This window comes from Setaria italica, chromosome I, assembly GCF_000263155.2.
Source record: "Setaria italica strain Yugu1 chromosome I, Setaria_italica_v2.0, whole genome shotgun sequence".
Lineage (NCBI taxonomy): Eukaryota > Viridiplantae > Streptophyta > Magnoliopsida > Poales > Poaceae > Setaria > Setaria italica.
Window position 1 is genome coordinate 19779061 of NC_028450.1, and position 23809 is coordinate 19802869.

The window sequence follows — 23809 nt, forward strand, 5'->3', positions numbered from 1 at the left end:
AAGCAAAATTATTATATTAAACCTAGGAGTTAAGCAATATGGCAGCAAAGTTCCGAGATTGTCCAAAATATTTTTTACTCAAGAGCAAAAATGTTTAATGTTTAGGCTCGTCACCCTCGCAGCTGCCGGCTACCGCGTCCATGGCACCGGCGCCAAGCGAAGCTGTTGCCCAGGAACACAAATATCACTTACATCCGCACAGCAATGTTCATCACCCTCGGCAGCACAGGAAGCTCCAGGTCATCTGCAGCAAGCGCCGAACCCTCGCAACTAGAACCCTTGCGGGCGTGGACATTCACTGCAAGCTATCTCATCCGAGTTTTCGGAGCTGGTGAACCTTCGCGCAGCGACAGCTAGTGCGGACGGGCGACACAAAAGGCCGAGGCTCGCCACCTCAAGCAAGCAAAGCAGCAGCTGGACTCCGTTCATAATTTTCAGCATGCACGTGAAACCAGCATGCAACCAGGCAGTTGGTCACCGCATGCACGTGCAAAACATGCATCAGCAAGCAGGAATGCACGCATCCATTACCCTCGCATGCAGGCACAAGGAAGCTAGGCGTCAGGGATCGAAGCTGTTCCTTGGTTTCTCAATCCCATGGAGCAGGAAGCTAGCACATCCGATTTCTGTTCAAGCATCTGCACAACTTACAATTGTCAAAGAAGCAGTTATTTTCTTTAGTTATTTTCTCAGCAGCATTAAGTGGACATATCCTCTAAGTCAAGCTACCCTCGGAACTTCCGGAAGCAGTCAAGCTACCCTCGGAACTTCCAGAAGCTAAGCTGCAGAACCCTCGCAAGTGCCGCAAGTCCAAAACAGTAAGCGAGGGTTCCTCCTTGCCACACTAAGCTGATACTAGATGTCCAAGGACCGAAGTAGCTATCAGTGCATGTGTAACATTGCTACTTGGTTTTTTCAATCGAAACTGCCAGACAACAACGGTCGTCGCTCGTCATCTTCGCACGGCACTACAAGGTTGCCAGATCGAAACTGCGGAACCCTCGCAAGTCAAGTTGCACCCCCCCCACCCGAGGCGCAGATACCAAGCTGCCCTAGGAACCTATGCATGCAAACAAAGCTCATAAACAAGGTAGCAAGAAGGCTATTACAACAGCAAGCAAATGTCCAGATCACTGATCGAAGCTGTGCAGCGGTCGCGCTGCATTCTCTCCGAGCGAAGCTCCCAACCACGGTCCGGCGCCGAGCTCCGTACCATGCCGCAGCCTAGAGTGCGCAGATCGTGAGGGTCCAAGCACCACGCAGTTCTGACTCCGCACACCCGACGCGAGGTTGCAGACCAACTAATCCAACAAAAAGCTGAAGCTCGCTGAGTGCCACCGGCGAGTAGTGAACGCTCGAAGATCCCTGTGGGTGTATCTGTAAAGCGCTTTAATTACTACTCATCCTTACCATATTTGCATCATGTCAATTTACCTCCGTGTATTGCAGGGTGTATCCTTTCAAACCATTTCACTTATTGTTGTTCTTCACCATCTTTTGCACTTTTTCAATTTCATTGGTTATTTTCCAGCCAAGTTACGGTGGCAGAATGAAATTATATTGGCCAAACCCGATTGAGACTACTCTACTCACAAAAATGATGACAGTTATTTGTTGAACAGAGTGCGAAACTACTATACTTAGTTTCCGAAAAGGTTAATGATCAAGAACAAGCACGATGCTTCCATATAAATCCTCTCTACGCCAGGAAAATATCAACATGCAGCTTACCACAAGCAGTCTACGTGCACGCATCCGTCGGCAGACAAGTCATCTGAGCTACCAACTACCAAGACGAGCATCTACTGCTATATCATGGCATCATTGTTGCCGGCAGCTTCTCCGCCCCCGGCGACAAGCTAGGCGACGAACTCACGCGACAAACACAATCATCCGCAATGTGTCAAGCTCGAACCTCAACATCATCCTCGACTTCGCGTGTTCTGCTCCATTAGCTCGAGGGGCTCAACCTCAGCATCACCCTCGACTTTGCCTCCACTACATCGGCTTCAGGGGCTCACCCTCAGCATCGCCATCTACCTCGCCATCACTACTTTGCCTCGAGGGGCTCACCGTCAACTTCAACGTCGTCACCGACTTCATGTACGATTCAACCTCAACCACCGTTACTACATCGACTACTTCGACTACATGCGGAGCTTCTCTCACAAACACCAACCAAGAGGGGCTGGGGGGTCAACTAGAAGATCAATCCATCCTAGTTGCTTGGTGCTCGTGAGAGAAGGCAAGATGTTGGAGCTACCTTCGCCTACGACTACATCAGCTCTTGAAGCGAGGCCCACTAATTGAGGCTTAGGAGTAAAGTCGTATGCAGATCGAAGCTCATCGTTCCAGGCACTTGGAGGCGTAGTGTCTGAAATTGCATATGTAAACCCAAGAGTGTGCGTGCCCTTTTCTCCATGCCCCTTTTTCCCATTGGGTTTTTGGGAGAGAGTTTTTAGCGAGACGCACACGGGTTGGTTGCAAAGGGCATTCCTCGCAACCGGAGTCTAAGTTGTCAGCCTCTTTTAACAGGAGCAACTATTAGATCTTGTTGTGCCGACCAAGACCGAATAGTTAAGGGACTATTGTTGGGGTGCGCTTTAGGAGACCTAATGCTAGGAACCCCTTTGTGTAAAAGAGACCCGAAATAAGGTCTAAGGACTTCTTTGTGAAGGTTAAGGACTCAATTGCAACATCCAGGGATCTCTTTGTAAAGTCCAAAGACCTATCTATAATATTCAATCCCACCAATGGAATTAATATAAAAAGCCACCTCAAAGCTTGAAGGAGAGGACTTTTGACCATTTATTCATTTGGTTCACTTGACTTGTTTTCTCTCTTCTCCATCTCTCTATAATCCCTCTGTTATCTGTACAGGATTCCTAATCCCAGCAACTAGAGCCAGCAGACTATTAATCTCCAACTACAGTAGACAAAAGAAAGTAAAGTTATAGTTTCAAACCCGTACCAACATTAATGAACTACTACCATCATACAATTACATTTACAGTGTATGTAACCAGTTTCAACATATGTGGATAAAGAAACCAACAAATCATTGGCCCAATCTTAAAAAAGATGATCCGTATGGTTAGAGCTGTTGCCCACTATTATGTACATTCATTCAATCAAGACTACAGGTGGTGTTGATTATACACTTTCGCAATCAAGACTACAGGTAGTGTTGATGATACACTTTCTACCAAATGAATATGATGCTGCCTCACACACGAGCTGATACAAGAATTATGAAGAAAATAAAAAGGATACATACAATTTACGGTGAACATTGAACAGCACCATTCCAACTTCCAAGTGGGTATGACGCTATTTATATCTGAAGATCATCAAGTGACAGTTCTGCTGACATCAACTTCAGTTTCTGCAAACCATAGCAATCCTGCTAAGTTTTGCTAAGCCATAGCATATCAGAAGGGGCTAGCAGCAGGACAAGCTACTTACTGTGATGAATTGGGGGGGATCGTCAAGGCTAGATGAACCAAGGATGACCTCCCGCTTCAGCTTGGACGAAAGTTTGTGTGCAGCACGTAACTGTTAGGTTATATAATACTGGTTAGAGCGTGGAGGATGAAAATGTTCACACAAAATGATGGATCAAATGTATGCAAGCAATGTACTGAACATACCTCTGAACGAGTAGCACCGCCAATTACAAAAACAAATATACGCTGCCCAAGTTTTTTGAAGTCACTGGATGCATGCTTCAACACAGAATCACTGAAAAATGATCTAAGTTGTCAGCAGACTTACATAACAGATTATAACATATATTTGCGCAAATTCGAAAATAGAATGCACAAAGGTTTGTTACGAGTACAAACAAAGACTCATGGTGCTTGCAATAAATCCCTCGGCATAATAATAGTATAAAAAGCTTCTAACGTACAAGACAATTTCCCTTCATACATACCTTCCGCATTATACATGGTTCTTTAATGTTATAAATGAAAGCTTTAAATGAAGTTTTATTATACAAAACAAGAGAATATCTGAGCAACAGCACAACTTCATGGCTAGGAGAATATACGGCCCCGTCTCAAAATATAAAGCATGTAAACATTTCAATATTCAAATATTGTAATCTTTGACCAACAATTAGCCTCATGTAATAGAAATTTTGTTTAACAAAAATAGTATCATTGGATTGACATTTAAAAGTACTTTCCTATGGTTATGGTTTTGTTACTACAAACATTGTAGCATACAAGGAATTAAGAGTCAAAAAAGAGTATTGGAGACAATGCCAAGTCAGATCACACCTTATATTTTAGGAAGGAGGGACTAATGATAGTCATTACATTCACGCCATGATTGAAACACATTTCATAGTTAGATCTAAAAGAGTTGTACTTCATTTAGGATTCTTACATATTAGATCTAAAAAAGTTGTATAATTCATATCTACATCTAATTACTATCCACTGCTATAAACTGGAATCACAAATATAAGTATTCCAAATCTTTTCTCTTTTTTTCCTTGGTTAATGAGAGAATTTCTAGTTTTTCCTTTCTTTTCAGATTTCTAGCATTTAGGATTTTATGGACCTTGAATAACATTAATTGTTTTTGTATTATTAAGATCCCTGAAAGGAATCTATTAAGGAACAGAAGCAGAACTTCCTAACTTGTTCCTTTTTGGTATTTAGGGAAATATTTCTGCACCATCACTAATATTACCAAGTTGGAAAATAAAACAACATCCAAGCATGAAAATATGCTGACCCATGTCCTACTTAGTTTTGCAGGACTCTACACTGAAGCAGCCTCTGTTCCTAACTTTTCTCTAACAAGGATGGTTTCAGCTCATGCTTAACATGTACCAAGAAATGAGTATCCACCACTCACCTTGAATATCCATCATCAGATCCACGAGGTCTGGCCCATGTGCCACCTGTTCGTCTAGATCGCATTGAGTGAGCTGGACTTGTTCGGACAGAGCTACTGGTTGGCACTCCATGAGCACTAGGACTAGGGTCGTTCATACAGTTATATTCATCTTTTGGCAGCTCACCTTTGCTAAGCTTCTCAATCAATTCCTGTAGAACAGGTATGTATGTCACACCATACACTGATAAAACCAAAAACTGGTAAAACAAAGGCATTTCAAATATTCTATGGTGGCGTCATCATGATTTTAGAGGAAAATACAATTATTTGGTCATGTTTTCTGGTGTTGAGCATGGTTTGAGTGTACAAACAGCAGCCCTGCAGATTAAAGTATCACAAAGTCTTTTAGTACCCCATAGTCGTATTGTCCACAGCAGAATGGTAGATTTCAGGCTTTCGGCTCTGTGGGTCTTTGGCTTTTTCAAGAAAGCTTTTCCGCGTTAAATATCTCTTTTGCCCCGATTAAATTATCCATTTGTCACATTTTCTAAGCAATGTAAAACCAGCCCCCATAAGTAAGGATATCTTCTAGTAAGAAACTTTATGTTGACTTGGGAACTTCTTTATATAAAAACTTCCTGAATATTGTGTGGGTATTTGATAAAAACAAAACAGAGGAAATTCAATCTAGCACCTAAAGTGGGTAGTTTATATTTCTAACACGCATCTCAAGAATATTAAGTCCATGTGGGACATGAAGAACAGAATTGCAAACAAAGTCCATGCAAAGAACACCTGAACAGACAAGTTTTTGATGACTCATTACTATTTACTAGCATCAAGCAAATAGAATAATGTAGACAAAAATACATTTATTTATACCTCTAAAACAGGATAAAATCGGGAGAGCGCCCATGCTGATTCTTCCCATGTTCGCTCTTTTCGATGTGCATGTTTCTTCTGTCATCAATAGGAAGAAATGAATACATTCTGAGATCCAGATTACATATAAATAGAAGTAAAGAAATAACCTAGAGTGTTTACCTTATGAACATCAAATTTTAGTGTAAAACCTCCTCCTGAGGACTTTTTTGTATCAGGCCCACATAAGCAACGCATATTATTTACAGCAATCATGTCATCAACAGATAATCCTGCCAACTGTAAAGCAACATCTCCTCAGGTTCAAGGCAAGTGACTGTTGATGAGAGTCAGCATGAGATCAATCGAAGAGATTCATGAAGTTAGGAGTTTCACTTATTAATATTTTGCAGTAGAACTGAAGACCTTTCTTTTGGCCACTTCATACCACTGCAGCAGTTTATTGTTCATCAATTCAAAAAAAAACAGTACCCGTTATTGGTACTGAACTACTGATGTATACGAATACAGGATGCATCTTAGATGCCAATCCTTATAGCAAGCACGCGCAAGTTTATTATTAATTGAAAGAATATTATGTTGGAAAAGGATTTATTTTAAACACCGAGCTCTGCCCTGGTGTTCAAAATCAAGCCAAAATATGTAAAATGGGTGAAAAACAAAACCTCAATGCTAAGCAAATTACCCAATTGTGCCCTGGTGTCAGGCTCATGTAGATGCTGCACTGGTGCTACTCGTCAGCAATGTCATTAGAAAATCTTTTTTTTAAATGATGGTGGAACTAATAAGTGATGTCCTCTTCTATGTCTCTTTGATCCCTTCCTCCTAGGCCCTGTTTGTATACGCTTTTCCTAGCCACGCTTGGATTATAATCTAAGCGAAGATTTTCTCGCTTCTCGCTTTTCGCTTCTCGTAGTTCAAATCGTTGAAGCGGCTTACCACATAAGCGAGAATCGGTGGAAATAAGCAAAGCGTTTGGCGGGATTCTCGCTTATTTCCACCGATAAGCCGCTTATAAGCGGATACAAACGGGGCCCTAGTCTCACCCTCCTTCCTCCCCGCTGCTCCCGTGCGAACACCAAAGATGATAATACCAAGGACTTTGTGTTCCAGATCTCCACCACCATGGCCACCCTCCTCTAACGAGCTCTTCTCCAACTTCAAGGTCATGAGGAAAGATTCGACACTCTGCAGAGCAAAACAAGCAAGCTAGGCCATCCAAAACAAATTGAAGAAGGATCAATTTGAAGCCCAAATGAATTTCCACTCCAGGGGAGAAGGAAGATAGGTGTGCTTGTGTTACTTGCATGTTTGGGTTGGATTGGCATGTCCAAACGGCATGGAGGACTGTGGAGATCCAGTATAGTTGGGGAAGGAACAGAGCCCATTTCAGACCCCCCCCCCCCCCCCCCCTCACCGTCTCACAAACGGCAGTTGGCAGGGCTCTCGTTTCCCTGATCTGAGAGCCATGGTTTATCCACTTACCTTGCGCATCATCCAGTGCATGACCGCAGCGGACATATCTCCATGAGGGTACAACCTTTGCTCATGCTGACAGAGCTCATGAACTCAAAACATCCACTAAGTTCTCCACAGCCAAGATGTGGCAGGACTTGAGCGGGCAGGGATGTCCAGGAATGGGGTATGGTTCACCAGAGCAGGGAGCAGAAGGCAGAGAGAGAAAGTAGTAAGCCTGACATGTGGGCCACTTTGTCCTTTTTGTTATTTGCTGTGTAGAGTGAGGATGCTGACATGGCAAAGGGCTGTAAAGGATGAGAATGGCCAGCCAGCAGCATAAACATTGGCATCCATGGGCCCCGCAAAGCCAGTAGCTTTAGAGATAAGCTGTTATCCACCCTTTAGGAGGTCAGTTTGCCAGAAGTGCTGTTTAGCAAATTGGGTTTGTTAGCTTGGTTGTTATTAGTATCAATTGTTTGGAGGTGGCTTTATAATGCAGCACAAGTTGTTCTATCGAAGGAAGCAATGTAAAAGGACAAAGAACGGCCAGCCAGCAGCATAAACATTGGCATCCATGGGGCCCGCAAAGCCAGTAGCTTTAGAGATAAGCTGTTATCCACCCTTTAGAAGGTCAGTTAGCAAGAAGGTTTGGCTGTTTAGCAAATTGGGTTTGTTAGCTTGGTTGTTATTAGTATCAATTGTTTGGAGGTTGGCTTTATAATGCAGCACAAGTTGTTCTATCGAAGGAAGCAAGGATTTACTCAGTCCATCAAATCGCTGCTCAGAGCCTTCATAGGCACCCTTGCTTTCCCAATCCAATCCACCAGCCATAATATCCATGTCAGCTTTAAAGCAAGGTGTAAACCACTGTCACTTGTTTGATTTTGTTAGTTGAGGTTTGTGTTTCACCCAAATTTTCAGTTCTGGGTTCATTTTGAGACAAGGGCAAAGTTCAAGGTTAAATGCAGACTTTTTCCTTGAACTAACTTTGTTCCATTCATGACAATGTGCAAAAGACCATTTAAAAAGAATCAAAAGAAAATAGTAGGCCCTGAAAACTGACAATGCATCTAACAAACAGCTTGCCATGAAAGAGTTTTCACACGTTAAAATAAAATTTAAAAAATATTGACATCTTTCAGTTGAATTTTAGACTAAAGATTCACCTGCATCAATTTTGCACCCTTGTCGCTTTCGAACTTCTCCGGGTTAAGTGCTGCATAAATCATCAGCAAGCGCAACTTATTTTCACGACTTACACCCTGCATTGAATCAGTAAATCTAAATATAACATTTGGAGAAGTCCAATATGTGAACCTATGTAGTTCAAATGTAAATTACCAATTGTGTTCTCAAAAAATTGATTAGTTCTTTCGTTCCAGCATCGCCAAACACAAGATCTTGTTCTAGCTGTCCAACATCCCGCAGACATTGCTCCCGTATTATGTTATTGAGTTTTCCTGCAATCTGTACAAAATTAAGTGACAAAATTACAACATAGAATCATTATGTACTTGCTTCACGTAGTAAACAAAGATAGAACATGTATAGAATACTTATCAAGCAAATAACTGTATAGGATAGGATATGGAAGAAAAGCATACCACTTAACTAAACAGGCAATAAGTTAAAAGCAATAATAAGTTGTGTAACTGCTTTGGGAAAAACATCAAATAAAAGAATATATCGAGTCTAAATTTGAGAAAAGAAAGTCTGATTCTTCTATAAACTTGACCCCAGAAAATGTTGGCCGGCGGCAGGTAAGCTCCCAGAGCTCATCCTCACACAGCACACTCACACACACAAGTCTGGAGGTTGAAGATGATAGAGCACAGCACACACACACTCAAGTTGCTGCTGCTGAACTAGTCTGGGAGCTGCAGCTGCTCCTCTACTATATAGCACCAATAGTCAACTTGGGGTACAATTTACAATGAGTAGAACTACCAACTACTAGAACTATACTATGGCAGGACATACTGTCCACCTACTGATGGCACTGCTGCTCTATACAGCAGTCAGTCGCCTGCTACAGGGCAAGGCCCAAAATGAGGAGCACCAACTGCTCCATTGACTTTCAGCAAAAGAACAAAAGTAGGATTAAGCAAAGAGCTAAACAATTAACTAACAGAAAATAGATTGCTTCTAAACAGGATGAATAATACTGGAGTTTTTTTTAGATGAATTTATTCTCAGGGCGCAAAAAACACAGAACGGGAGAAAGATAAAAAATTACTCAGGGCAGGGAATGAAAAAGGCAATTGGAAAAGATGACCCCAAAATCCAAATAGAAAAGGTAAGGATCTTTTTCAATCAATGCAAGTCTATGTTTGACTTATGAGCAATGTAATGCAACACTAGACAAGTGATAATGAAACAACTTAAAGTTTGTCACAGAAAATATAAAAACCAACCTCAACATGCAGGGAAAGCTTGTCAATTTGATCGCTGTACTGTGGAAGAGCCTGAACCATTTTTTGTAAATCTCTTGTAGATACTTCTCCACCGTTTCTGCTAGTTAAGATAAGGAATAACACAGTGAACCCTAAACCCTAATCAACACTTAAACAAGAAATTAAGAACATAAGTACCAAAATGTGCTCTGTAAAGTCAGGGCAACTGTCCAACTTAAGAATGTGCTTCCAATTAAGGATCTGTTTGGCATTGCATCAAACTATAATTTCCCATATCAAAGGAAAGATGATTTACTTACTCAAGGAAAAAAAAAGAAAAATAAGGAGAAAATAGGGAAAGTCTGACCATTGTATGGAAGCATATGTTTAAAGTATTATCTGATTTACAAAACAAGATCTTACCTTCCCAAAGCAGACTTAAACAGAAACACAGAGTTAACAAAGCACAGTAAACCAAAAACTGGCCTTTCATTAAAGTAGCCACTAGTCCGAGAACAATATAGATTTAAGGAAACAAGCTGTCCCACAAAACTATGGTTATTTAGGGTTAACCTGAAAACTGTTTGCAAGTTTGTTCATCCACTCCAATGCAGGTACAATATCCTACTTCAACAGTTATACTTCATTTTCAGTTGCAAATACCTATCATAATTCATACCTCATATAGATTGATCTAGAACAGCTTTTTTCCAGCTACTACTTATCAAACAGTCATATACAATTCTGATTGCTGTAGTTCAATTATATTAAGATGGTTAATAATGATAACCCTTCCTCAAAACAACTGATGACAAAGTATCAAATTAGGTTACTTCAAACCAGTTCAGCCAGATTGCATTTCCTAAACAGTTTTACCACATTACAACCGCATGTCGTAACACAAATTTTCCTCCGGCCACTGCCCCTCCTCGGTGAGCTCATTAGAGTTTCAGGATTAGGGCCAGGGGTTCACCATGCCCCCAAGCTAAGTGGGAAGCTGGGACCAAGGCAGATAGCAAAGGGCAGTAATGGTGTGCCACTAAAGCCATGGCCCATGGGTTGACAGGAGAGCTGACAGTGGGGGAGGCAAGTTAGTAACAAAAGAAGGACGGCACTGGGAGGCTGGAGGGAGGGAGGACTAGGCAGAATGAGGTCAGAAGCTTGGGCTAGGCTGTCAGTGGTGTCGCCAGGGAGCAGGGGTGACCATATCATCTTCTCTAAACAGTTGAGTTCCATTTTATTTCCATTTGAACTGAAGTATCCAGAGGCATGTTCAAAATCTGCATATTTTTGCGTGGTGTAAAACAAACATTTTCAACTTTTCATAAGGCATGCATCAAAATAAGATGTTTTACAAAAGCATATATCACATAAGATGATTTACAGTGGCATATATCACATTTCACATATCTGCAGTGGTATCTATGAAAAATTCTTGATCTGTGTGGCAAAACAGATTTCTAGTATCAACATAAAAAATAGTATCCTATCAAACAGCAGAAAAAAAGAAAAATTCTGCAAGAAATGAACTACTTAATGCATTTCACCAGGGTAATATCAGGTGGGTGGCACAAAAGCACAATATCAGCTCTAAACTAACTGGAATGCTGCCAACACAAGTACAGTTACTGCAATGATAATTTATGACAGACAGTTTGATCAATCCAGGAAAGTAATATCATCTACCTATTGTAGACAAAAGGGGAAAAGGTGTCTGCAGAAAACGGGTTGACCACATCTAATATCTTATTAATGCTCATTGCAGAATGGGAAAATCAGAAGGACAAAATAGATAGAAGAGAATATATATTAGCTAACAAAGAGTATCCTAAGGGCCCATTTGGTAGAGCTGCACCTGAATCTGATTCTCTACAGGAGCTAATTCTCCAAGAGAAGTGATTCTGTAGCTGAAAGTGATTCTCTATGATAAACTTTATGGATAAAGGTTTCTGTGCGAGAAGTGAATCAAGAGAAGCTAGTTTTTTCAGCTCCCAGCCCCTTAGTTCATTTCAGAGAATCACTTCATAGATAGGATCACTTCTCTCTAGAAAACTATTTGGCAGAGCTCCTCTAGTTCGACTCCCTGTGGGAGCGAATTTAATACTAGGGTCTGGAAAACTGTTTGGCAGAGCTCCTCTAGTTCGACTCCCTGTGGGAGCGAATTTCAGACTGGGGTTAAAAAAATCCCTTCGTCTGTCACCATAACCAAAGCACGGGTCAAGGCCCAAGCCCAGCCTAGGTCACAGCTGTGGTTGGTTTGAACCATCCTACCTGAGTGGTAGTCTCACAAGGGTTATGGGCCCTGTGTAAGGGTGGGGCAGAGATTCGGGGGGTTTCTCAGCCTGCGTGAGAAGGTCTTAACCCCCGCAGGTCGAGTTTTTTGTTCTTAATATAATGATACGCAGCTCTCCTGCGTGTTTGAGAAAAAAAAAGTATCCTAAGTAGTATAATACTCTGGTTAAAACAACAAACCTTGCTTGGTGCAGTTGTGCTGCTTTGTTCTTTGAAACGAAGTTGGTCATCTTATCATGAAGCCTCTCGCTTGCCTACAATAGTCATAGTTAAACATGCAGTTCCCGAATGTACGAATCACGTAGGAAGGTAGATTAAGGAGTAATCTCACATCTGCTATATGGGCATGCCTAAGCTCAAGCCAGATAGGGTCATGATCTTCTAACAGGACCTCCTTTTTTTCAGTTGCTGACCCATTTTTACTTGGAACCTTTTTATTTCAGTCACAGAAAAGAATCCATTAATATCTACAGAGACAATAGAACAGAATACAACATTAAAGCATCAACATGCATGTTTATATACTCACCTCATGAACATACTTGTTGCCATCCATACATAGCAGATCATGGCACATGGCATCATACGTCCATTCATGAATAATTGGCGCAATCTGCAGCATCAAAGAAACAAAGTAGCATAAAATGATTAACACTATATACTCAATGTAGAACTGGACAGAGAGGTTAAACCATAATAACAGGTATGTTCGACACGTACCTGGTCTATTGAACGGTCTACTATAAGTAATTCACATGTTTCTGTTTGAGGAAATTCAGGTATTGTCGTTTTATACTTCGCAAGACAATTCCACACACCAGCAGCAAGCTTTGTGGGGACCAAGTCTCGTAGTGTTGTCATTGTAGAAGCATCAATTGTCTTGGCAACACGGTAGTGTACACGGGGGAATTCCTGTAATGTATATATAGAACAATGCATTTTCATACAATGTAAGCAAAAAGTTGGTTGGAACCAACTTGCCAACAGGTCAAGCATTGAAGTTCTTGTTGGAAATGGATGGTGGCATTAAGAAATAACAATTATAACAAAGTTATCACCAAAATTTAATTCAGGAACAATAACATCAGGGTAGCTCCAAACCATCTACTTTGTCTCTACTTTCTAGGAGTTGACACTACCTCCAAGTTCACTTCCTACTGAATCATTTTTCCTTGTTTCAACAAATGGTGGTTGTTCCACCCAGGGATTACTTTGCAAGGACTATCCTTTTTCCATTGGAGAGTTTAAGTAAGAGCATATGTGGGTCGGGTCAGGCCACCATGACCAGAAAAGTTGAGTCGGGCTGGCCAGTTCTGTCATTGAGGTCAATAGGATCCACAGGACATCATGGTCAACAATTATAGAAACATGGGGAAGCTGATGTGGGGGACTATCCACACTCCATCTAGATTTCCTCTGCCTGTCCCAGACTTGTGGAGGCTATAGACAACAACTAACACTGCACTCCTGTATCAGCCTTCTCCGCAGAGACGAGGGATTATCCTTTTTCAACAACATGCCTTGCTTATTGACCTTTTCCTATGACAAAGGACTGCCTGGATTCTCATCAGCCACTAATACAAGTTTTTCAAAGGGCCTTTGACAGTTTGACTTACTATTATAAGCAGCTAATATATTTTTAGAGGAGGCCATACAGTAACTATGAATATGACAATTTGAGGAAATCAATAAAAGATGGCTCAAAAGGAGCTGTCTGTGGGCATGGTAATCAGGAGAATCAAATGTGGCCATAGAGCCGGCATGCATAGGAGAGTCTTGGAAGCTGCCTGTTCAAAGGCCTGGAAACTGCGCATCACAGAAAGGCCATTCCAACTCCTTGACCTCCTGTTTGAAAACCCAGAATGTCTCTCCACCAAGTTTGCCATCAACAACCATTACGGTCTTGTTAGGCCTTTACATGTAGTAACAATGCAATGGAGATGAAATGGATCGACCTAACTAGCTAGACCCATGGTGACTTCAGAATCCTAAAGAGTCAGGGTAGCATTGTCCATACTCCGTACCCAATTGATCACCAAAACTTGTGCGTGGTGCATCATAGTCTGCTAGTAAATTTAAGGTCATGCATTTGGTCCATTCAGAGGGCTATTGAGATAACCCGACCTGCCTGCTTCCCTAGGTTCTACTCCATCTTCCTCAGCTCAGTAAAACACTTTTGTTCATGTATCATGACCACACAAACAAGTAAATGGAAATGTACAAGCCAACAGAAGCTTTCGCAAGTAACATATATATGCATACCCTCATTGATGCAAATACTGTAGATATACGAGTAGCCATTGTGTTCAGACAAGCATTGTACTTGTGAGACCCTTCTGCATTTTCGCTAAAAAGTTCTTCCAATGCCCTCTCATGGTCAGTTGTGAAACCCTGCATGCAATCACAAAAATTAGTGTCAATGAAAGACCTGGAACCCTGCTCATGCCATTACTACACTAAATTTACCTGTACAAGTAATCCATTACCAGAAACCTGTGGGATACTCAGATATGTTTATGAATCATTTTACAATCGAGTGTTGCTTTCATTACATCCTAGCATCAAAATATCTAAAAAAGAATATTTAAAAGGAAAAGAAATGAGCAATTGTAATTGAACTCCTGAGGGACTCAAACCAGACTGTTTGCTAACCCCCCCTCCCCTTCCCCATTTTTGTGATAAACTCTCAAATTATAAAGCAAAGATGAGGCTCGAACTCCAGCCACTATTAGTTACCGTCATCCTCATTTACCCCACAAGAGTCTGAATAAGACCATTTTTTCCTATTCTTTATGACAATTTCTTGACTTATGTTAAACAAATATGGAACCTCCATTCTAACCAATCCTAGCTATATGATACATGATACAAGATGAGCCAATTTATGAGATATATGTATTCCCAATTCCAGCATATATATATCACAGCAACAGACTATGTCAGCAACCTAAATGATCCATTTGAAGGAAGATGGTTACCTGGGAATCAATAGCAAAGTACTCCAGATTCATCTGGAAGATTTAAAAACAAGATATAATGAATAACCGACATGACAATCTATAAAATACTTGAAACAGAAAGGGGCAAGAGAGTCATGTAACCTCACTAAGTGCGCCGATACGAGGTAGTACACTTGAATCCTTCTTTATTTGAGCAACTAATTCTTTATGTACGGGAGAACTGAAAAACACATATGCCCTACAACACAAGTAATGCTATGTCAATAGATTAAACACAAAAAAACAGTGTACATAATAAAAAGTGGGTGGAAGTATATGCTGTACATACTTCTTGTACAAAGGGCTTCTTCCTGACATGTCAGATAGGAACATGACAATGCTGCAATCACAATAATATGATGGTTAAGAGCATCAAATTAAAAGTTAGACGTATGGCTGCATGAAAAGCTCAAGGTTCATTTTCTAGCTCAATTCAGCATGTGCCATGCTCATGGGTGATAAGTGCTACCAGATCAACAACCGTGATGTGACCCCCCCCCCCCAAACCCCCCACCCCCCCCACCCCCCCCCCCCACACACACACACACTTACTTTGGGCCACCCATATACACTGAAACAGAGAATTCTCTTCAAGGATTGCCATGCTGAAAGTAATTTAACATGATGTTATGACCAGAGATCCTAAGTTCAAGATCAGATCAAGAATTGACCGATGCAACTATAAGAAGAAAAAAAAGTGATGAGTGAGGTGTTTGATAGTGCAACAAGCCAACAAAGAAGGTCCCAGAGGTGGAGCAGGTCCTATCCAGTGGTGGAGGGAGAGGGAGTCTGGCAGGGGCCAGGCCCCCCTACGGTATGCAGTTTTCCATTGAAAATTTTAAATTCGATCAAATTTTTAGAAAAATTAGAACTGTTGCCCCCCTCTCCCTCTGACAATGAAAAAAACGAATTCCTGGCTCCGCCCCTAGTCCTATCCCATGTCAGTTCCAAGTCATTGGCCTACCTTTCCTTGGTAGCTTAAGTTTGGGTGAACTGACTGGTTTGATAAATTTAACAATTTATTATGGCTAGCCTCATTGAACCACAGGAATCATAGTGGTCATTGGTTTCTCCCACATTGAATAGTTATGCTATGGGTCCATATAAATTGAACTATTTGGCATTTTGTAGCCTCCTGTTTTAAAAGATTTTTTTTGTACGAAGACCAGAGATAGCATAAACTGCAAAGTGGATATAAGATCGATATGTCCAATTATTGGGCCACTAATTCCAGTAAACCGCATCGCATACTAGCCAAACCAACTAAGTAATGGAATATAGATAGCTGTTCTAGTCACACTTCTCCAGTTACTAAGTTTTGTATAGGCATACAGACCATTTCCGGCGGCAAAAAATGAAAAGGCTATCACCGTATGATCCAAGATTTGTAACACAAACATTTCAAGCATGATAACTTACTTTTCTTTAGTTGGTTGGATGAAATATATGGCATCCAGTGACGGCAATGGTTGCCTCCGTTTATATAAATCTTCGACCACTGCAGAAGAATTTTCATAGTTGGGACTTTATGTCAGATTACGTATATTGTGGAAAACTTTAAGGCCCAATACCATATTCTAACAAAAGCATTTGAATCCCAAGGAATTGTTATAGCACTTCAAAAAAATATATATGAAAAAGCAAGGCAATAGGTGATAAGCAGCATGCCATATTCAGGGTGTTCAAGCAGAATATATACGAAAACATGAGATGGTTCAATTTGTGCTCAAGAAAGTGAGTTCAAAAACACTATTGTTGTCGTTTAATAAAGGTCCCATCATACCATGATAGAAATACCAAAAGGAAAATATAGGTCTCATGGGATGGGATCCATTCAAGAATGGTAATCCACAATTTCACAGAATCTATGCTGCACACACAGGGAAGACCATAATACAAGAATTAGTCATTGAGTACTATATTACCACATTATAGTGGCGATATCAAAAGGATCATTCCATCAGTCCAAGAGGGTTTTGCTTCAAGAAATACTTGGTGCCAGGCAATTTTACAAATGCCTATAGTGTAACCCGAAGGCCTTCTACTGTAACTCAACTAAAATTTTAGAACCATCGCAACCCCCAAAAACGCCTCTTTCTTAACCATGGAGAGTCATTTGAAATGTCCCAAAAATTGTTTAAAAAATCAAGAAGTGATGCATGTTATTTCAAATGTCACCTACAGATTTCATGTCCACGCACATATGGTTAGGAGTGTACAATAAAAGAAAGGGGGATGTTTATGGCTATTGAACTAGATTTTTTTGGCATGTACCAAATACTCCCTCCATTTTTATTAATAGGGCTTATTTCATTTCGTTGGGACAAGCATACGACCAACAAATTACCCCATTAATATTATTTTTTTGTATATAAACTTGGTATCATTATTTTCATATATTCGGAAATACTTTTGTAAGATTATAGTTTTGTGACACACAAATGAAAACCTAATGGAGTAATTGTTGGTCAAAGCCTTGTCCTAGCAAAACAAAATATGCCTCGTAAAAACAGAGGAGTATAATTAAGATTATTTGCCATGCCTGATTTAGCAAGTCCTAATATGATTTTTTGTATTTAGTAGATCTAAAATACCTGAACAACAGGTGAGTGCAGCGACACACTGACTTACATTTGTATTTCCAGCCTCATATATTATATATTTAGCAGCAATGCAAAAGAAAATTTTGTCTTTCCAAGTAAAAACAAAACTCACAGCAAAAAAAATGAATCGTGTCTGCCTACTTACATGAAACCCCTTCTTCTGTGATATCTGCCATCTTACATGCATACGACATAATCTTGACTGTAAACTTATCCATGATAAGAACCTAGAAGAGGTCATAACAATGTGTGTACAGTTAGCAATAGTAAGGAGCAAACACTAGAAATTGACAAAATAACCATCAAGGGAAGTACTTTATAATATAAGGGCACATCAAGAATACTCCAAATATAATAAAAATGTCAAATGGAAAAAGGATACCTTCCATGTTGATTTCGAATTCTTCCTAGTTGATCTTAGCATTTCAAATAATAGACCTGCTTTTATTAAAGCACAAGTAAACCTCTAAGTTAGCTATCATGGATAATATGTACAACATGAAATATATTTTCAAAACACAATAGCAGCAGCAGCAGCAGCAAAATCCTTTTAGTTTCAAGCAATTTGGGATAGGCAATATGTTCGTAAAATACAGGCATCAGGAGCTGAATCATTGAGCATAAATGACAGAATAAATGGACCATAAAAGAAGGCTGCAAAGGTCCAACGACATATGTAATCAGTTACATAAAACAAATAAGACCCGTACATGGTGCAGTGATCAATAAAATACGGATGCTAAAATAACATGATGACAGTTGTTTATAAGAGTCCATCCGGCAATGTACATATATGTGTTTGATTTTCAAGGTGAATCATGAATACAAGTCAATAGTTCCATAAGCAAACAACACAGGCCATATTGAACTAGATATTGGTACACTCTCACCATTCCTAGATCTATTTTTTTTCTGTTAGTCCAACAATATCTTGCCATATTTTTCTATACTCAATCCAGGAACTTTCGTTGATTTTCCAAGTAAACTTTGGTCCTGTTACTTCTAACAGATATAAACTGGTTTGGCTACTAGTGCAGAAGAAAGCACAGCCCACTTCATTGCATTGCCACTAGTCTCTTGAACAAGGCATCCGCACACATAAACAGTAAGCAATCGAGAAGCAAATGCAACAAAATCAAGGGCAGACTGAAGCCACAAGTGTGGCTAATCCAACAAGCCATCGTTCAATTCGATGGGAATGGCAATGCCGGATTCAAGCGCCTTCGCAAGTAAAAGCCAACTACGCCGTACAATTCTCTACTGCCATTAGAGCTCCAGAGAAACAAATTGCACACCGGTATTTCCAGCTCCACAAGCAATTTTGCCAGATCCATTTCCAGCAGCAGCAGCAGCAGCGAGCGAGCGAGCAAATCCAAAGCGGGACGGGAGAGGGATAATTACGATCTCGCGTGATATGGCGGAAGCTCCTGTGGTCCCCGCCCTGCGAGGAGGTGTCCGAATCCAACGACATGGCGCCGGAGATCTTCCCCGCCTCCTGCTGCCGGCGACGGCGCCTCGGCCTAGACTCGTCAGCCGGAGAGATCACTCAGCCCCGACTTGGTGCAGCGGCCGCGGCGGCGGAGATCGGAGCACGACGGCAACGACGAGTAAGCGGAGCGGAAGCGGGAGACGGGGCGCGAGATTGCCGCGTCAGAGTGCGGGCAGGGGGAAGCAACGAGGAGGAAGAGTCTTTCCCTGTTCTCGAAGAGGTCGTCGGCCGCCACCAGCCAAGGAAATTACCAGACTACCCCCCGCTGCTGCGTTGGGCTGGAACATAACTGGCGGCAGCCGGCGGATGCCGAGTGCCGTACTCGCTGTCTCGCTGCCGAACGGGATGGATACAGATGTATGCGAATTATTCGTATTTGTATCAGCTAAAAACATTAATATTGATATTTGTATTTGTATTTATTTTAATATGAATGTCAAATGAACATATTGGATCTGAATGTCAGTGTTTTTCTCTATCTGCTTCCAAATTCATATTAACATTATCTGTATTCGCTAAGAATAAATTATCCAATGAAACCATCTAAAAAAATTATTTATATTACTAAATAATAATTACAAATGATGTTTATTTTAATATTGCTAATTAAATAATTATATACACCATTTAAACTATTAAAAAATATATATGACAAATGACTAATTATGTTAACCTAATATTAATAGTGATATATAATGATAAAGTTTAATTATTGCTAATCATATTAATTTTAAATACATTATAATATTTATTAAATGAATAAATTATATTTAAATGTATTAATGTACTTTTTATTATTAAATGATATTTATATATTTATTGAAATACTTATTTTTATATTTATTTTGATATATTTAATTATTTAATCATTTATTAATACATATGCTATTTTCAATAAGATATCTGCCACATGTTAATGTTCATAATTTACTCTCTGTCGATGTTTTAGACCGGCAACCCGCCTAGGGGTACCCTAAGTGGTCTTTTATGCGGTAAGGGTCGTCGAGAATCAAGGAATCAATGGTGATGCAAGGAACACAATTTAGACAGGTTCGGGCCGTTAGATCGCGTAATACCCTACGTTCTGTGTGTTGGTTTGTATTGATGTATGTTCGGGTCTTAAGATGTTATGTTGAGGGGGGTCCCTGCCCGGCCTTATATACACGGGAGGGCAGGGTTACAAGTCTGAGTCCTAGTCGGGTACTATTACAGAGTTCTACTCGGTACTGGCCCGAGTAGTTTTCCATAAACATACAAGACTAATCCGAGAAGGATACGCCCATCCTTGTTCTGATCTTGTCCGAGTACGTCCCTTGGTGGGCCGTCCAAGGCCTACTCGTGGACTTGAGGTGTATGCCCGACAAGCCCCCGAGTACTTTGTAGTCATGTGCCACAGTCTTGGGCACTGCAGGCACTATCCGAGTAGATTTAGTCGTAGAGGTTGCAGACTGAAGTGCTCGAGTACTGACGCGTGGCTGGAAGGTTTGTTCCTTCGAGTTGTTTCCGTCCCGCGTAATTTTATATGGTAGTGCTATGTCAATCGCACTCCATATGGAGTAGCCCCCGAGCCTTAGGTTGAGTCGAAGAGTCAGGCTTAGGGTCCAACCAGCTTTTGTCCATTTTACCCTTGGGGATCTTTGGAAAAGAAAAAACTGATCAACGGGTACGGTACCCGCAGCCCCCAAGCACTTAGGCGATCTTTGTCGTTGAAGTGGTCAGCAGTCCGTTGGATAGAGTAGCCGTTGGGTGTTTAAGGCAATTAATACGCAATTAATCTGTCCGTTGCGCAACTGATGCGTGGAAACCGGGGCTGGCGGACATAAAACTGGGAGGCCCCCTTCCGATTGTTGTTACGTCGTACGGCAATTAGATCTCTTCTTCTTCCTCCTCTGCGCCTCCGCTCTGCATTTTGCCGCCGTTAGAGCCGCTGCCGCCGCCATTGCCGCCTTTTGAGAAAGATCCGAGTGTCGAGCTCCTTCTTCCTTGAGGTTTAGTCCGTCGAATGCGCACCAAGAAGATGGGCAAGAAACCCGAGAAGATCCAGGGCAAGGTTTCGGCGACAGGCAAGACCAAATCCAAGAAGGGGAAGGAGTTGGTGCTGCCGGCGTCGAAGGTGGGGCCAACGAACCAAACTGCGCCGCCGCCGCCGCCTGGGGCAACTTGGCAACACTCGGTGATGAAGGAGGAGGCGGTCCAAGCGCTAGTCGAGGCAAAGCTCCTTCAGCCGAAGGAGATTCTTGAGTGGCGCCCCGCGTTTCCCAATGCATGGCAGTTTGAGGAACATCCTACCGAGACGGTGATGCTAGCGCATTTTGTGGAGAGGGGATTGGCGGTGCCCACCTCCAACTTCTTCAGAGGTATTCTCGAGTACTACAAACTTCAGCTCGTCCACTTGAATCCCAATGGTGTACTGCACATGTCTATATTCGTACACCTGTGCGAAGTTTATCTGGGAGTACCTCTAAGTCTCGAGTTGTTTAGGAAGCTGTTCCGTTGTAAGCCTCAGCCGAGTGCCCAGCGGACGGAAGTCTTTGGAGGTGCCGGGTTCCAGCTCAGGAACTCGGGCGCGTATATTGAGTATAATCTGACCGACTCCCATGGGGAGTGGAAGAAAAGGTGGTTCTACATCGGGAACCATGAACCCCGCTTGCCTGTGGTGACTGGTCACGCGCCCAAGCATGCGGAGAACTAGGTGAGCGAGCCCGAGGATACCCCTGAGCTCGATCACCTGATGCAGCAGATCACCGAGTTGAAGGCACTCGGTTTGACTGGGATCAACGTGGCGGCCAGCTTCCTGAAGAGAAGGGTCCAGCCGCTCCAACAACGTGCTCACTCGGGAAGTGAGTACATTGGTCTGAAGGATCCATCGCGTATGTCCGATGAGGACATATTCGATGATGACGTAGAGGCGCTGCTGGCTAAGTTTTTTAGGAACTATCAGGGAGTACCAGTAATCCCTGCAGCCCTTCGTCAGTATGACACCTGGTACGAGCCAGAAGTGGTAAGTGTTTGCTCCGGACTTGTTCTTCTTTGACTTGTGATTCTTGTTGCTGATATCGATTTGTTGTTTGAAGTCTCGAGTTCTTGCCGGCTACTTGGCGCAGTCGGAAGCTGTCGTCGAGGAGTCGGAGGACGAGCCTTCTCCTCCTGTTAAGAGACACAAAGTAGTCCGCAAGATGTCTGCGGCTAAGTCTGCTTCAACCCCTAAGAAGTCTCGGGGTACCAAGGTATGTAGTCGGTAACTTGTCCGTTACTGATGGATTCGAACTCGTTATTGATGTGGCGAATCTTGTTTTGGTTCGTGAAGGCTGTAGGTACGACGCTTGGTGAAGATGAGGTTGTTTCTGAAGAAATGGTCGTGACCGACCCAGAAGTCGGTGATGTGGCTGTTGACATGGTGCCGGAGAGGGTACCATTAACAGAAACTGGGGTAGCCCCCGAGTTAACCGCGTCAACTCCATCGGACACCATGCCGCCTATTGCTGACCAGGCGGTCCTGGGGCTGCTTGCTGGAGTAGCGGGTACAGCGAAGGAGGTGTCGCCAGTACTCGCTACTGGTACCTTGCTGTCCAATGTGATCACCAGTGGTAAGCGTTGTCCCTTCCGATTGTATTCGTTTGAGTAGTATTGTAGTCTTAACTTCGGTTTTGTAGGTCTTGGCGAGAAGACAGCGCCGGTCGGTATTCCCGCGGCGCCTAGTACTCGGCCGCCTGTCGCTGAGAAGAAGCGTGTGCGACTATCGCCATGTTCAACCAGGTGAGCTTCCTTGTCTTTTTGAATGACATTGGATTGTCTTGAAATCATGTAGTGACACTTTTTTGGTGCAGAGATGCAGAGGAGACTATCCCTGTAGAGACAGGGATAGTGTCGGATCCCTCGACTACAACATCTGTTCCTTTGGAGGACTTGACTGTTGAAGAGGTACCCGAGGTTGACGCCGGCCGTCTTGGAGCTACTATGTCGATGCTTCAAGACGTGATTCGCTCGGTGGAGGTTCTCGCTGCTGCATTAGGCTCGGGGAGTGCTGGCCTATCATCATCTTCTGGCGGAGCGCTGGCCGTAGTTGAAAAAACCAAACAAGCGACTGCTCCAGGTAAGTGCCTGTAGTCTTTTTATTGTAGTCGTAGTCGGTAGCTGACATGGTAAATGTTGTAGGTGCTACTCTGGGTACGATCCCTCATCTTGTGGAGAGTACCCAAAGGTCAGTACTTAGCCTGCCTTCTGACTTGGAGTTCCAGAGAGCCATCGATGTTTTCCGGGGCTTCCAGGTAAATGTCCTTGTTGAGTTTGTTGCATGACCCGAGTAGTTGTGAGGCTTGAAACTCACCATACCATACTTGAATATTTTCAGGAAAGAAGCCATCAGTTGGAGCAGGAATGTGCCCGACTGACAGAAGCTCTTCGGGTTCATGAAGTCGGGGTAAAGTCCTTTGCCGTGGAACGCGCGGATCACGCGGTTCTGCAGGAAAAACTGGAGAGCCGCTACAAGTCCTTGAACAAGAAGTATCAAGGTAAGCATTCCGACTACTCTGGTTGTGTCCAACTATAGTTGGCTGTGGTCTGAGTTCTTTGTTCTGTAGAGCTCAAGAAGTAGGAAGTGGCTGCAAGGAGCCAAGTCATCGACTGGAGAAACGCTCATGACCGGGTGGCAGATGAAGCCGAACATCTTCGGGCCGCGCTGACGGAAGCACAGGCTGCTTGCGAGCACCAGCGGGACCGAAAGATGCAAAATGGCATGATGCTTGCCATGGTCAAGGTGGCATGCAGAGATCATGCCCAGACCCTGGGAAGACTTCGGGGCAAACTCCAAGAGCTGTCTGGAGCGGCCGAAGAATTGGTGAA

At 42.4% G+C, this 23809-nt stretch overlaps 1 protein-coding gene across 3 annotated transcripts; it reads right to left on the reverse strand.

Moving 5' to 3' along the window:
- Nucleotides 1–2976: 2976 nt before the first annotated feature.
- Nucleotides 2977–19211, reverse strand: LOC101781921 (probable protein transport Sec1a). 3 transcript variants are annotated; one of them, XM_004952351.3, is made up of 21 exons: nt 18880–19210; nt 17861–17916; nt 17624–17705; nt 16295–16373; nt 15165–15215; nt 14978–15074; nt 14855–14887; nt 14139–14267; nt 12597–12788; nt 12406–12489; nt 12208–12306; nt 12057–12130; nt 9606–9705; nt 8533–8658; nt 8358–8453; nt 5896–6012; nt 5734–5811; nt 4870–5060; nt 3651–3741; nt 3466–3555; nt 2977–3385 (listed from the first exon to the last, which is right to left on the reverse strand). In XM_004952351.3, the coding sequence occupies exons 1-21, from the start codon at nt 18947–18949 to the stop codon at nt 3335–3337; spliced, it is 1986 nt and encodes a 661-aa protein (XP_004952408.1). In that variant the 5' UTR covers nt 18950–19210; the 3' UTR covers nt 2977–3334. The 3 variants fall into 3 exon arrangements, with proteins under 3 accessions (XP_004952408.1, XP_004952410.1, XP_004952409.1); XM_004952353.4 differs by having other exon boundaries at nt 3119–3385; nt 5734–5808; nt 18880–19211; XM_004952352.4 differs by having other exon boundaries at nt 3119–3385; nt 9606–9702.
- Between the last annotated feature and the right edge of the window lie 4598 nt (nt 19212–23809).